Below are 15610 nucleotides of genomic sequence, written 5' to 3' on the forward strand. Positions count from 1 at the left end.
TATACCAAGGCAATACTTTTAATGTTGTTATGTAGCATTAATAGTAATTATTATAGCTTTAGTATTAGGAGTAATTCAACATTTATGTTGTGCTCTCTCTGGAAAACAATATCGTGTTATGTGTATATATATGTGTGTATACAGGGAGCCCTTGAGGAGCCTAGTGTCTAATCTAAGCTAATACTCAAAGCTCGCTGTATAGTTAAGGGTGAGAGCTTTGTATCTTTGTGGGTTGATTCCATCCTAAGGTAGATGGGGTGCATTTTTCATGGACGTCCCCGTCTTTCTTAAACAGCTACCTTGGACTCGATGCATGCATTTTAGAAAGATAAATTTATGGGGAGATAAATACCATTCATAGAAAAAACAACAGGACATACTCTAAAAGGGTTACAATCTGGAAGGAGCTAGGAAGACAAAAATAACTGTAGCATGCTGAATGCTTGGGCAATAGTCACAAACTCTTCCTACCTGCTTTCCATATAAATCCTGGACTAGAAGTCCACTGCTGATAGCAATGGATTTAATTAAACATATCAGCTAAAATCTACTATGGGACTAGCATTTAGTAGAGAGGAAAACAGAAGGAGCAAGATACAAAAAGGTGTGTTTGTGTTTGCACACATGTGTTTGTATGTGCCCATTCTGTGTGTGTGTTATAATGACTGCATCAAAATGGGAGCTCATGCTAGTTTTGACATGACAGCGTTCTTCCTAATCTGAAAACATAAGGTGTATGCATCCTTGACTCTTCACTTATATTTCAGGACTGGGATGTAGAATAATTCTTATGATACAGTTGCTGTAGTGTATCTCTACATTTTATCTTGAACACTATAGATAATGGCAGTTTCTTGCAGGATCATGATTTAAATTAAAAAGCATTCAACAGTAATAAGCATAGTCTTAAAAAATGTTTCCCTGATCACTGTCAATGTTTACCTGCAAGTATATAAAATATATATATAATTACAAATATTTTAATAAAATCTCTAATCTAAACCTTGAGTATAACTCATTTACCTGAAATTTGGTATTTGCTTCGTCCAAACAGACACATAGTAATGAATGTATTAGGTGATTTGATCTCTTGAGCAATGGGCCTTATCTAGGAGGATTTTCCAAAGCTTTTCACAGGCTTTGAAACTATGGAACTTGAGAAATATTTTTGAGGAGAAAAACTGCCTTGGTGATTTGAACTGTTATCACTCTAAATTATAAAATGTATCAGTTCCTACAATTTCTCAAAATATATTTTACTGTTTAAATGGGTGGGTTTTTTCCTTTGGTAATTGTATGTGTAGGAGGCACTATTAACAAAGGTTCATATTACTATAGCATAGCATAAAAGCTGTAATTGCCAACTGAACATTACTTTGCGTGAGAACTATTCTTAAGTGCTTTTGTTGATATGAAAATTCATTCCAGGTATCTTGAAAACACATGTAATGTGCTATTGTAATGTAATTTTTTGTAATTCTATAAAAAATTGTAATTTTTTTCTTTCTATTCTGTGGTCCTCTTCCAAATGTAAGGTCAGCTCTTTTTTTCTCCAACAGATTTGTTCTTGTGGTGGTATTGTGTGTGCCTGTTTTTTAATGATTTTGAAAGCTTTTGCTTCTCAGAAACCTTCACGTTTTCATCAAACTTAGGTATTGGATTTTTATTAACATGTTTATTTATTTATTTAGATGCTTACTGTTCATTGATACAGGGAAAATAGTAACTCTGTGCAACATTCCAGGCACCTTGGTAATCTTAAAAATATATGAATAAGCAAGTTATTATATTACATTATTAGAAAAGATTTATAAGCACCGTACTGGCAAGCCCATTTCCTTTTGAAAAAGTGTTTATATGAGTCAGAAGCATACTGCTGTCTATCAACCATGTTATCACTGTTAAGAAGAAAAAAATGAAGAGACAAATTGAAGCAGATTTCTCTGTTAGCAGAGAACATCACGTAATTTGGGGACCCTAACTCATCTGATTTTTTTAATAGCTGAAACATTTAAATAGGAATGAATAAATTTATATATTTTTTATTTTGTTTAAACTCTGTATTTTGTATTCCCATTGGTTTTTTTTCATTATTTTGTTCTTGAGGATAAACACCTTCTAACTTAAGGAAACTGAAGATGAGAAGACAACTGTTAGTTTAGCCTATTTACCAAACAACTGGGGAGTTAGAAGGGAAAATTAATAGGGCATTGTTTCCCCAAATACTATTTTGGGGAAGTTCTTCTCTGACATAAAATCTAGTAGCAGCAAAATGTAAAAATTCTTGATCCCTTTCTAACTGCTTTTACAGTTAGATGTAAATGTTATGATGGAATCAGGTGGGGTTTGATTTTGTTTGTTTAAACAGTAGTTCACTTGTTACAGATCATTTTACAAATAATATGTTAAGACAACCATTTCCCCAAACAAATTGAATAAAAATATAGTGCTTCTGTCTGGTTTGAGTTTTTTCTTAGTTCTAGAGCTTTTATTTTCCAGAAACATGCTTTCCCAAAGCATAATTAGACTGTGCTCACTTTCATTGCAGCCTTTTGTCATTGATTTGCACACACACTTTCTCACTAGGCGTTTCTCATCTAAGTAACAGTCCTTCATAAAACCATAGCAAGACAAAATCTCTGGCCTTTGCCTTTGGTTTTGGGGAAATTTACCAGCTTTTGCAGTGGAATGTACAGGTTTTTTACAAATAACTCTTAAACAAAGAAAAGTAGTTATAATCCTCGTTTCCTGTCTTACACATAACAATATAATAATAATCAGTAATTCCTCATCTCTCTTTATGTAATTTAATTTTTGGGAAATCATCATGAAATCCTTAGCTGATATCCAACAAAACAGTTTATATTCAAGGGATTGTTTGCTTTGTAAGATGACTTATCATCCCCTCTAAGCCTTTCATAATTAAGAGGTTTGAGGTTTTTTCCTTTTATTTAAACCTTTTTAATTTCCTAGGTTTCTTTCTTACATGAGAATAATCCGTTTCTTCAGACACATAACTATGTTAAACCTAAATTCATGTAATTCACTCTTGTGACCAGAGCACAATGGACTGTAAACTTGAAGTTTTCATATAACTCTGAGAACTCACACAGTTCATACATTTTACAGAATTTTTAAACTTGATTCATTTCAAGATCTGAATTCTAGTGAAGAGGTCACATATGTGACATATGTGCATATGCCATACCTAAAAAACGTGTTATCAACATGAGTTCAGCAGTCAGTTTCTTCTAAGGCTTCCTGTGAACACCTGATAAGAAAATATAGTAGAGGATTGATGTTAGAGGACCTCAAGTTCTAACATGTATTTTTGCAGATTTCAGCAAGTCATGTGCATAGGTGCATGTGCTTGGAAATCATCACATCTGTTAACGTGTTTCAAGAAATAGACCACTTATTCTAACTTTCTGCTTTTATTAGATGCTTGACTCATGTAAAGAATAATGTAGCTGCAGAAAACATTAATAGTTAGAATTTCAGGAGGAGTAATTGCAGATGAAACTTTAAAGGGAACAGTTTATTTCTCTCTGAAAGAAGAATGGAGCATTAGTTAAGCTAAATGCATCCGATCATTAATCTTGAAATTTAAAATCAAAGTTAAGGATGCCCTGGTTTTATAATAGAGATATCAAGAAGATTCTTACAGGGTGATACTTATTTCCTTTCAATTTCATAGATTCCCCTCAGTTAGATTTTTTTTTTTCTTTTATTCAGCTATTTTAATTGCTATTAAAATTGCTGTTTTAATTTTTAGTCTGGGAAGGTTGCGTTTTACTCCCTATTTATGTAAGCATTCTGTGCAAATAGTTCCAAAATTATTTCATCTGGATGAAAACAAATGCAGAACATCAATGCTCTAGAATTGCTACCAGCCCTTGTTTCCCCTTTCAGTTTGGGAAGTCTATTAGATCATCAAGCTTTGCTCTGAGAGGGACATCTTTGTGTCTGTGGTGAATATGGGAACAGGCTCTATATTAAGACCAATTAATTGTCTCTCAAGAAACAGAGGTAAAAGGACAGGAGGGAGATAAGGACCAAAGTAGAAAACTGTCTTGTTGAGATTTCTATGACACTTCGTAAGTATGTGGAATATCCCTATGTGTTGCATTTAAGGTTGTGTACATTTTGTCATTTATATGACAAAGGTTTTCCACATCTGTTTAAGGCATTGTGAAATACTGCTAATGCATTTGAATAAAACACATTTCTATTGTCGACTTACATTTGCTGAGGTTTTATGCAAGTGTAGAGAGGAAATGTTATATGCAAGGAAGAGTTTATCTGATTTTCATGTTAAGCGTGTTATTGAAAATGTTTACATTGCTCAGGAATGGTGTCAAAGCACAGTCCTGTTTAACCAAGAGCTTTTGCAAGATCAGTTTTAGGCTGAAGCGGTCATTAGCGGTGTTATATAGAATTCCACTCTACAGGCCGTTTGATCGTAGGTCACAAATATAAACGTATGGGACGTTAGGGTTAGTAGACTGTTGTACTGTGAGTTGTCAAGTAAAAAGCTTAATGCAAATCAGCTGATGAGAGATTGTAGTGCAGCCTTTCATTTAGTTAAGGTTTTAGCTTTGGCTCCTCTGTCAGGTTTTCCCTTTCAGTGTCAAAGAAATTGGCATGGTACACTGGAAAAATATAAGGAGATTTAATTAGTGGATGTGTTGGGATTACCTGGGCTGGTAATGCATTGTGCTTTTTAGGTTTTCAAATGCTCTTTAAGATTGATGTAAAAGCCCAATGAAAAGTATATAGAGTCATATAAATGCCAGACAGTCCCTTCTGAAAGGTACAATGCGTTCCCCAAAACATTTCAGCTAAGGTTCATAAAATACAGAAGCACATTTAACATTTAGTGAGTGTTTCTGCAAATACAGTAGAACTCTTACACATTGAATCAGAGTCTTTAAGCAAACAATTAAAAGTTTAATGGTAACCATATATAGAAGTATAGAAATAGAAACATTGAAAACATCAGCATCCTTTATCCTGTTGCATCTTCTAGCATTTATTCTAATGGTTGTTTTAAAAGCTGTATTGGTTGTCTAATAAGTAAATAACAACCTTCTCGGAGAAAAAGCTTGTGGTCTGTTGTTTTGAAGTTTCATAACTGCATTTAAAATGTTCTTGATAAAATTAGTGTGATGTGGTTGCCAAGGATATTTGCCAGAAGTAAAGTTTTAGGTGGTTAAAGGAGGTGGAAGGAAAAATTAATGATTAAAATAAAGTTATTGCAAGCTGTTTAGCTTTTAGGCCTAACTAACTTACTAGATTTCGAAACAGGTTTTTATGTACTTACTTTTAAATTGCCTGATGGCTGCTAATGGTTTCATCTTTTCCTCTCCCATGGAACTGCAGAGAAAGAGTATTTTATATCATAGAATCATTTGGGTTGGAAAGGACCTTTAAGATCATCAAGTCCAACTGTAAACCTAACACTGCCAAGTCCACCACTAAACCATGTCCCTAAGCACCACATCTACACGTCTTTTAAATACCTCCAGCGATGGTCACTCCACCACTTCCCATGCCTTATCTGTTTTCATATTAAAAAACTAGGCCCAAAAAATTTCCCCCTAAAAGCTAAACAAAACAAAAAAACTGATTAAGATTTCTTTTTTTTCCATTAGTTTTAAAAATCTGTTTATGGTGAGCAGTATAGGCAGGCTTTTTTGTGCAACTACATTCTGCCTCTTTGATAAGAAAAAGTTGAAACATACACATGCAAATTGATTTTTAATTCTGATATAAGAGGAAAGAAACCACATTTTACTTGCTGAAAAGTAGAGCACATACAAACAGAGTAGTTTACTTGGGTTCCTTAAAAAAAGTAAACATGAAATGATTGTTGCAACATCATCAGCATGTATTTAAATAGTCATTTTCCTATTTTGCAATCACATGCAAACTTCTGTCATGGGCTTCAGTATTATTGAACATACATAAAAATATTTTTTCTGTTTTTTTGAATGTACAGGGATAATGATCACCTACTCTACATTTGGTCATTTTCTGTGGCAGAATTATTCTTCTCTGGTATATGTTTTATCTCTTCATATGTAAAAGACAATGTACAATACCTGACCCTAACTCCGATTTGAATTGTAAATAATTAAAAAAATAGAATAATTTTATATTGACTATGTTTGCACAAAAAAAAAAAAGGCATGATTATTTGGTAATTTGGCTTTCTCTAAGTCAGCTATTTAAAAAAGGAGATGTATATTTTAAATACATATTTTGAAAATCATATGACAAAAAGTATTCATATAGAAGGATGAGCTTTTGTTCACAGAAACGTGAAAAAAGGAGTGGATGCAACTGTTAAACAACTGAAAATGATAAATAATCTGGCAGTTTAGTTTAGACACTAATGGAGCCTAAAAGCTTTTAAAATGACAGAAATTTCACCAACTTTAGTGATTCATAGGCTTATTTTTGTTATACAGGTTGGTCATATAGCTGGCAGTTTTCCTTCTGTGTGACTCTTGTAAATTATTGTACTCTGAGTGAAAAGCTATTAGAGTCGTGTGAAGGAATACGACAACATCACTGCAGAAGATTAAAGCAATTCCCAACTGTACATATATACAATTTCGCCACACTTTTTTTTTACTTTTTTTTTGTTGACATAACCCTCGAACAAAATGTGCTACTATTGTGATGCACTTTAAAACTGTATCTTATTCTACATGAAATGTGCTTTTGCACAATTGTATTTCTTCATGGAACAGTGATTTCTGTTTACTGCATCCTGGTTTATACGTACTAAAATGTAGTGTGTTTGGTCTGTAGTATGACATAAAGTATATTTTTATTATATTGCACCTTCTAAAATAACACAGATTGTAGAATACCCTTTAGTCACTTAGTGTCGAGTCTAATGAAATTCCTATTTAGCATCGACTGTTTTCCTTTCAAATGTTTTGACAGTAGTCATCCCTGTTAAGTGCTTTCCATATACGGCTCTGGTAGCTTCGACGTAACCTGATCTGTGTTTTGTTTCAGTGTGTTGTCTGCTGGCCTAGAGAACACTTGCATTAGCTGCATTGATCAATCCACATCACATCTCATCATTTAGGAGACAATTAATACTGTGGTGTAAAGACTCCCCAGAGTATTTTCTTAGAGCTGGATTGCTTTACACAGAAACCACAGGAGTTGTTTGCAAAAGGGGGAGGAAGCCAACAAGGAAGAAAAAGCATTAAGAAAGCTTTGTCTAGGAACCAAGTTTCATTTTCTGTGGTGACTTCCACGTATGTCATTTAAACTCCCTGTTTTGATGGAGTGGTTTGGGAAGAAAAAATTAGCTGTATTTTGAAGTTGATTTGTTGAAAAGACACTATAACAGGTCATATGAATGTTCTAAAAATCTTGGTCTTCACAAATATGCATTTGATTGTGATACTTGTATCACTTGCTGTTAAGAGTGTAATCATTTTAACTTTATATTTTAACTCTAGGTATATTAACCTGACAGTTTATGAAATACTGACTGACATGTTTTAATCCTAATTGTAATTATTTTTAAATAACATATTTTAATAGAGAAAAAATATTTGTTTCTCATTCTGCCAGTTTTGCTGTAGAGCTTCTTCCACAAAGTTGAATTTCAGTATTGCCTGATATTGTTTCTTAAGAAAAAAGTCTTTGAAAGATTTTAAGTGTACATAAATATGTTATGTTAATGAGGAGGCAGGGCTCTTAGTGTGCTGTTTCATCTTTAGGTAATGAAATATTTAATCTTTAAGAGATCATCCACAGAAGCAGACAAGAAGCATTTACTAATAAAAAACAATTTTTTTTGCAGACGACTAAGGTTACTGTACTATTCTCTGTTAAAGACTATGTTGCAGTGTTGTAAGGAGCGTATCTTAAGATGAGTTGATAATAGCAGATATTACTAAAGGCATAAAGTTGATAGGAAGGGAATTTCAGGGAGGAGGTTACTTACCTCCCTGATACATTTATCTAATCTATGTATTGCCTGTGATTCCATGCAGATTGTACAATGATAATGAGGCCAACTAACATGTTGTGAACTTCAGAAATCATTGCAAACTTGTTAGTATTTACCACATCATTACATTGTAATTTCATTTATTCAGGTAGAGTGAATGAATTTTTCATCAGAAAAGATTCATGTGTGATCATGTCATTAATATTTACTAGGAATACGTCAATGACAATTATATTTATTTTTGTGGTAATTCCATGGCTCAGATTTGTTATTTTGCTTCCTCCCCCCTCCCCCCCTGTAATCTTAAAGCAAAGCACTTTGGCATTGAATAGAGATATGTATCTGGCATATATTTGCATGGCAGTATTATTATGTTTTCAGGAATACACTAACATCATGATAGTTCATGTTATAATTTTCTTCTGTTAGTAGAACTGTTCTACTGGTATTTGAAGGTAAAAACATGGTGATAAAAAATCATTAATTTGAGTGTGTTGGAAATGTACAGAATGTGTTTGTGGAATTAGGTACTACATGAAATTTCAAAGCAGTTTTACTTGGACATCTAGGTTGTCTTGTTTTGTTATTCCTGCAGAACAAAAGTGGAAACTACAATACTCCCTTTTTAAATTTCATTTTTCCAGCTCCTGTTAGACCCTGTTTTTCAAATCAAAACAGATTTTGTGGAACCTATTTAAGTGGTTTGATATGTGGAATACAGAATGTGGATTGTTTCAGTGCAGTGTCATACTTGTATCTTTAGGATCAATAGTGGGGTTTTTATATTCTTTGTCTAGTGACGGTATAACCCAATATGTAAAAAAAAAAGCTTTTTTGCTATACAGTAAAGCCATACAAAATCATCTAGAACCACCCTAGTCACAAAAAATAAATGAAATATTTTTCCACAGTTCTGCATCCATCTTTGGCCATCCTGTAGATGTTTTTAATTAAGAAATCAAAGAAATAAGGACTGGTGGTTTTTTTGTAACACAAACAGCAAAATTTCAGTTTGGAAAAGGGTTATGTGGCAATGTAGGCTTTGTCTAAGCCTTTCTAGAGAATTATAACTAAAGCCATGGTAATTATTTAATGTTTGTTGGTAATCTGCATAGAATTGCAAATTCTATGAGGTAGTATATAAAAGACGAGGTCTGGCACATCAGACTGTCTTTCTCCAGGCTACAGGGATAGGCAAGTCATTGTAAGAGTCAATGAAATTAAAGGTGAGAGTAAGTAATGGTGATATAGGGAGAGGCAGTGACAGCCAATACAAGTGCTTCAGACTGGAGAGAAGAATTAAGCGAAATGATACGGTGTAGAATAGAACAGTTAGAACTGAAAACCAGACAAAACTGAAATGACAAGAAACAGAGGGTTACACTTTGATGCAGACTTTGGGAATGAGGAATATGTTCAAGGACAGTTTTTCTTAAGCATCTGTCCTATCGTAAAGATGAATATGGTGGGAAAGTGTCCCCTCCTCTGCTTCATTGCAACCAAAGGCCTAGTATTCTTACACATAGAATAAAAATGTATTTCACCTATCAGACCTATTTGACAAGTGTATTGTATTTTCCCATGACCTTAGAACATGGATGCTTAGAAGGTAGTCACGTGGAGTCTAGATATCCTGCATGAACAGTATTCAGCATAACTCTAAACAGAAGTTCTTGAAATGTGATTTGTGACGTATTGACTACTTATTTGGTACAAGCTTTCATAATTTCCAACTGCTAAATCACGTTAAAGACAGCTTAAACTCCATGCATTCAGTAAATAATTGCAGTTATTGCAGGGATTTTGTAACGTAGGAAGGTTATAAAAGACAAAGTGGATACTCAAATATATGAGAACAGTTGGCCTTGAAAGGCCTTGCCGTAACAACTAGCAGCTGTTTTAAGAAATGATCTAATAATGTCTACACTAAATGAATGTATTTGGAGTTTAGGTGTTCATTACAAAAGCTTATTCCCGGTGCCTCTATAATACCGGCTATTATGTTCAACCTCGTGTTACAATAGTTGTACAATATTTTAGAATTATCTAGAACTAGGCCAAAATCATTTAAAAGACATGTATTCTGCACACGCTTACGTATTTGCTAATATTTCCAACAAAACCTAATGTTTTTTGTTCTTTTTTTTTTTTTCCTTCTAATTTATATTCTCCAGATTGGCTTGGAAAGTTATGTGTTTGTAGGATCTACACAAATAGGAGTTCAGATCATCAGTATGTTATCTTTTGGAAATCTCTCCTTTCGTTTGTATGTTTATGGAGGTATTGCTAGTTGTTTTTGCAAGGTTGCTTCCAGGTGCCATCTTTATGCCATAATCAAAGGAGTTTGTGGGACCTTGAAGAATCCACTTTATTCAGGTCAACTTTTGGTATTGCAGGTACTACAGAGCGGGTGTGTCTGATCCAGGGAACAGTTGAAGCACTGAATGCAGTTCATGGCTTCATTGCAGAGAAGATTCGAGAAATGCCTCAAAATGTGGCCAAGACAGAGCCTGTCAGCATTCTACAGCCTCAGACCACTGTTAATCCAGACCGCATCAAACAAGTGAGTTTTTGGTTGGGAATAGAGAGTCACAGCAGCTCCTTAGAAGTCTTAAAACTTTAAGGCTGCAAGGGCTAAACATAACATGTTCTTTAAGAAAATGTTATTTTACCCTTTAGTAATTTGCTGGTTCTCTTTTTCCTTATACTTATGTGTTCCGTGTTTCTCAGCAGTTCTTTTAGACAGTGTTTTATAAGTTTCAATGCCACGCTTTAATGTGTTTCTTTCGTAAACTTCTCTTTACTGTGTAAGGTGATAATACACTTCTAGGTTTTAGTTAAAGACCGCTGAATTTTAATCTTAAACGATGAACCTCTTTGTAAATCTTTAGCGTTACTAAAAATGACATATTAACTGAATGTTTCCTACTTTTGTGTATATAAAATAAAAACAAAAATGTTACTTGGTTTTTTTTATTAGATATTAGATACTTTAAAATCTTTACCTGTAAGAACTCGAAAATATAAAGATAATTTACCTGGGATGTTTTCTACAATTTCATTTTATGTTATTTTTGGCATCTTTTTGCCTGTTTTACACTGACTTCTTTAAAAATCTATGGGCGATGCAAAATATATTTGCAAGGTATTATTGGTCTAGTATTCTTTAGTTCATTACATTTTCCAGAACGATTTTAATTTAAGAAAATTGCCCTCTAAGGAAAATGTGAAATATGTGTCATACAGGATTTTAAATTATTTTCCATTGTGTTGAGTAAGAAAAAGATGAAGAAAGAAATGAGTGAACATTAGTAAAATTTTGTCTTGTCTCTCTATCCTATATAGGATAGATTTTAGTTTCTCACGTGTCCTATATGGGAAAAGATTGTTTCGTCCTTCTACACTAGCAAGATTCAGTGTCCTATAAAGTAATTTGGTAACTGTATGCAATTACTTTACTTTGTATATAGTGTCATACACAGAATGCTTATATGAAGATGTGTTTGAACAGGATGAGTTTGGAATGATCAGACTGCTTTGGATGGATAAAACTGTGCATAAGCCATTGTATATGATTTCTAATATTTAATGCTATATTATTTTTTCTGTATATGCGATACTTTTACATAAAAAATACTCTAGATAATTTATAAGAAAATACTAAAAAGAAAAGCCCCAATTTTATAGGATTAGTTTCTCAATTATTAGATATGAAAATTATTATGCCTGAGATAGAGAGAAGAAGCTGAAGAGATCTGTATTTTGAATGGCTTTTCTGTTTGTAAAATGTTAGATTTTATGCCAGTACTACCCAATGGGAAATGAGTATTCTCTATTACAATGAAAAGTGTTTTTCCCTTTTGCAATGAAATGAAGCTAATTTTTAGGTAAGTTAGTAAGATCCTGAAAAACTAGATTACAGAGCTGTTTAGTGACATGCCTAAATACTTCCTGTCTTGTATCTGAAATTGATATAGCTTGTCCACAATACTTCTCCAGAAAATTTATTTGTAAAGTTGTTGAGGTTTTTTTTTCAATTTGTTTTTTTGGGTTGTTGGTTTTTTTTGTGGGGGTGAGGGGAGTGGCGGGTGTTTGTTGGTTGTTTTTTTAGGGTGTTTTTTTTGTTTGTTCGTTTTTTGTAGTTTGATTGGTTGGTTTGGGGTTTGTTTTTTTTAAAACAATTTCATGTTTGGAATGTTAAATTAAATTCTGGAGGGATGGATTAGTGAACAGAGCTGCTGCTAGCGAAGTTAAGACACAGACTAAATACAATGTATAACTTGTAAGACTGTGATTTATTGACTGGCTCTACATCTGAAAATTTGAATATATTACCTGTATACATACAGGTGCATAATAATATGACTGCAAATATCTGGAGATATGCATGCGCATATGTTGAGCAGTTTTAACCACAATGAATTGTTTAACTTCTCTTTTATTGAAGCAACATCTATTCATGATAAATTCATACACTATAAATATTGACTCAATAAATCTAAAATCCATTATTCTTACCAAGAAGTGAAATTGTTAGCTTAGTTCTTAGATAGAGTTTGCAGTGAAGTAATCTATCCTCCAATGTCAGAATATCCTGTATCTTAATGAAAGATATAATACCTCTATTTAAGAAATTAAAAGGATAATATTTTAGAACAGGTAATCATGATCTAGAACTCCAGTGTTGCTATTTTTTTTCATAGCAGACAGGTCACAATTTTATCAAAATTATCGGGATAATGTATAGTACAAGTCATTTTGAACATGGCAAAAAGTAAGCCTTATGAATTACAATTTCTTCTTTTACACAAACTTTTACATGGTTCTTCCTATCTTAGAGTATTACTCAAGAACTTTGGCACCCAAAGTATTACGTTGCAGATTGAGGAAAGTAGACTTAGCATTTGAGATCAAGAGTTGAACTGAAATAATAAATTTTACCTTCATTAGGAACTTTGAAGATATTTCTGTTGGTTTTCAAGCTGTTTCTACCAAAAAGCAAAGGTAGTTTTCTCCCCATGAATGAAGATACCTGCAGTTGAAGCCTTGCAATGCCACCCATGTCTAAATGAGCATGCAGCTCTCATTTCTCTGTTGTCATTTCTTTGTCCTGGGCTGCTTTACCGACACTCGCCTCAAAGAAGCAAGCTAAGAAAGGAAATATCTTCTGGCTACAGTTTCAATGAATAAAGTCAGTAGGTAAACCCTTTGCTGACTGCTTAAGTTTCAGCACTTTCTGTCTTCAGGAAAGGCATGGGTGTACATAGAGGCTCAGTCTGGCCTGGCATTTCTCCTTACTAATGGAAGTCACTATCCAAACATTCTGGTCTCTCTAACTTCAGCTTTTTCAGCTTCAGAAAATGTGTAAACAAGTCCATCTGGTTCCTTTTGAGCCTTCTCCACTGCATTTTTCCACATCTCTTAATCCTATGGACTTATCAGCAGATACGAGGTAGTTCTCTTCTCCAAGCATGTCTGATAGATATTTAATTGAGATAGGTTTGCATCTTTTCTCTCTACATAACATAGGCAATCTCTTCATAGATGTCAGCCATCTGCTGTATCATTCAACAATAACCAACTGATTCCTGTGCCCTTTTACTTTTTAGAAACTGCTATGAGCATCTAACCTCCCTTTTCTCTATTAGTTGAAGTGTCACACCAACTCTTTCAGACCATATTGTAACCCAGGGGAGCAGAATATAGTTTTCATAAAGTGGTTAGGAGCCTGAGCTGTTTCGGCTTTGTAATTAGCATACAAAGCTTTAAATTTCACCTCTAAATTAATAGCAGCTCCTATGAACAATGGAAAAGGCTGCATAATGTGGTCTTATCACATCACCTTCTTCAGAAACTAGTGCTGCTTCTTTGTATGCTAGCTGAATTTTCTTTCCAGCTTTCAGTTGTTTTACAGGTAGCAGGTGTTGTAGCAGCCTGTCCAGGAAGCACATGGAATCAGAGATAGCCATTGCAGAACTGTGCATTATATAGAAGGAAAGATGTGTGATCTTATAGCTAACTGCTTTAAGCAGGAGTTTGCACTGTTTGGCCTTCTGAGATCCTTTCCAACCTGAATCATTCTTTGATTCCATGAAATGTTTAGCTATCGAAGCATGGACAAAGGTTTTAGAATTTCTTCCTTGAAAATCTAGAGTAAAACTTTCACATATAGAACTTCCAGTTAATGTTTTCATTGGACCCAGTTGCATTTCAGATTTTTAAGCAGATAATTAACCTCTCATGAGTCTTTAACTAATGTTCGTTGATCATTGTCCCAGGCATTGTATTCAAAAACTGCAAAACTGAATGTCTGGACTCAGGTTTGTAAATTCACATTCTTCTAGTGAAAATCGCTACTTTTACTTCAAAAATGCTGATCAACAAAAAAAAATGGAAATGTTGATCATTTTTAAATAAAAGGTTTTACTTTGAAGTGCTTAAATAGAACCTGACTTTAAGAATACAGATCTGAAAATACTGGCTTAAATGGAGGATTTTTTTTTTTTTTAAATATGGGATATGAGTTCTTCCAACTGTAAAGACCCGGTAGACTTCATAGAATCGTGGAATGCTTTGGGTTGGAAGAGACCTTAAAGATCATCTAGTTCCAACCCCCCTGCCATGGACAGGGATATCTTCCACTAGTTCAGATTGCTCAAAGCCTCATCCAGCCTGGCCTTGAACACTTCCAGCGAGGGGGCATCTACAGTTTCTCTGGGCAACCTGTTCTAGTGTCTCACCACACTCACAGTAAAGAATTTATCCCTAATATCTAATCTAAATCTACCCTCTTTCAGTTTAAAACTGTTACCCCTCGTCCTATCACTACACTCCCTGATGAAGAGACCCTCCTCATATTTCCTTAGGCACCCTTTAAGTACTGGAAGGTCGCTATAAGGTCTTCCTGGAGCTTTCTCTTCTCCAGACTGAACAACCCCATCTCTCTCAGCCTTTCCTCATGGGGGAGGTGCTCCAACCCCCTGATCATCTTTGTGGCCCTCCTCTGGACCCACTCAAGCAGGTCCATGTCTTTCTTATGCTGGGGGCACCAGAGCTGAATGCAGTACTCCAGGTGGGGTCTCATGAGAGCGGAGTAGAAGGGGAGAATCACCTCTTGACCTCCTAGCCACACTTCTTTTGATGCAGCCCAGGATATGATTGGCTTTCTGGGCTGCGAGCGCACATTGCCAGATCGTAGTCAGTTTTCATTCACCAATATCCCCAAGTCTTTCCTTCCTTAAGAAACCTTCATTGGTTTCTTGAAATGCCTTCATCCCTTCTGATGAGCCTTTCTTCTTTTTATCATCCATTTAAGGCAACAGTCTGTCGCCTAGATGAACCTTACTAAGCTCCAGAATATGAAAAAATAACTACATTTTTAATTTGAGGTAAATAATAATAATTAGTTTTGTAAATCACTGTCTCTTCATCTAGCTAACAATTTCTCATAAACTTTTCCCACTTTTGAACATAGGTGAAGAATTGCACCAGTTACTGCTCTGCAATGAATAATAAGATATGCAGGTGTGTTTACAAGTTGTGAGGACAAAAAACCCCGCCATTATTTACTAGAGAGACAGTCCTATATATTACATCCCATGGCAAAAGTTTTAGCATTCCATAAAA

General features: G+C 34.4%; 1 protein-coding gene across 1 annotated transcript in view; it reads left to right on the forward strand.

Moving 5' to 3' along the window:
* Positions 1-15610, forward strand: part of NOVA1 (NOVA alternative splicing regulator 1) — a 156190-nt gene that overhangs the window by 107567 nt on the left and 33013 nt on the right. The window contains exon 3 of the mRNA XM_075151751.1: positions 10381-10547. Within this exon, the coding sequence (XP_075007852.1) occupies positions 10381-10547 (167 nt within the window). The remainder of the gene's footprint in view (positions 1-10380; positions 10548-15610) is intronic.

The sequence above is a fragment of the Calonectris borealis genome, chromosome 5 (assembly GCF_964195595.1).
Source record: "Calonectris borealis chromosome 5, bCalBor7.hap1.2, whole genome shotgun sequence".
Lineage (NCBI taxonomy): Eukaryota > Metazoa > Chordata > Aves > Procellariiformes > Procellariidae > Calonectris > Calonectris borealis.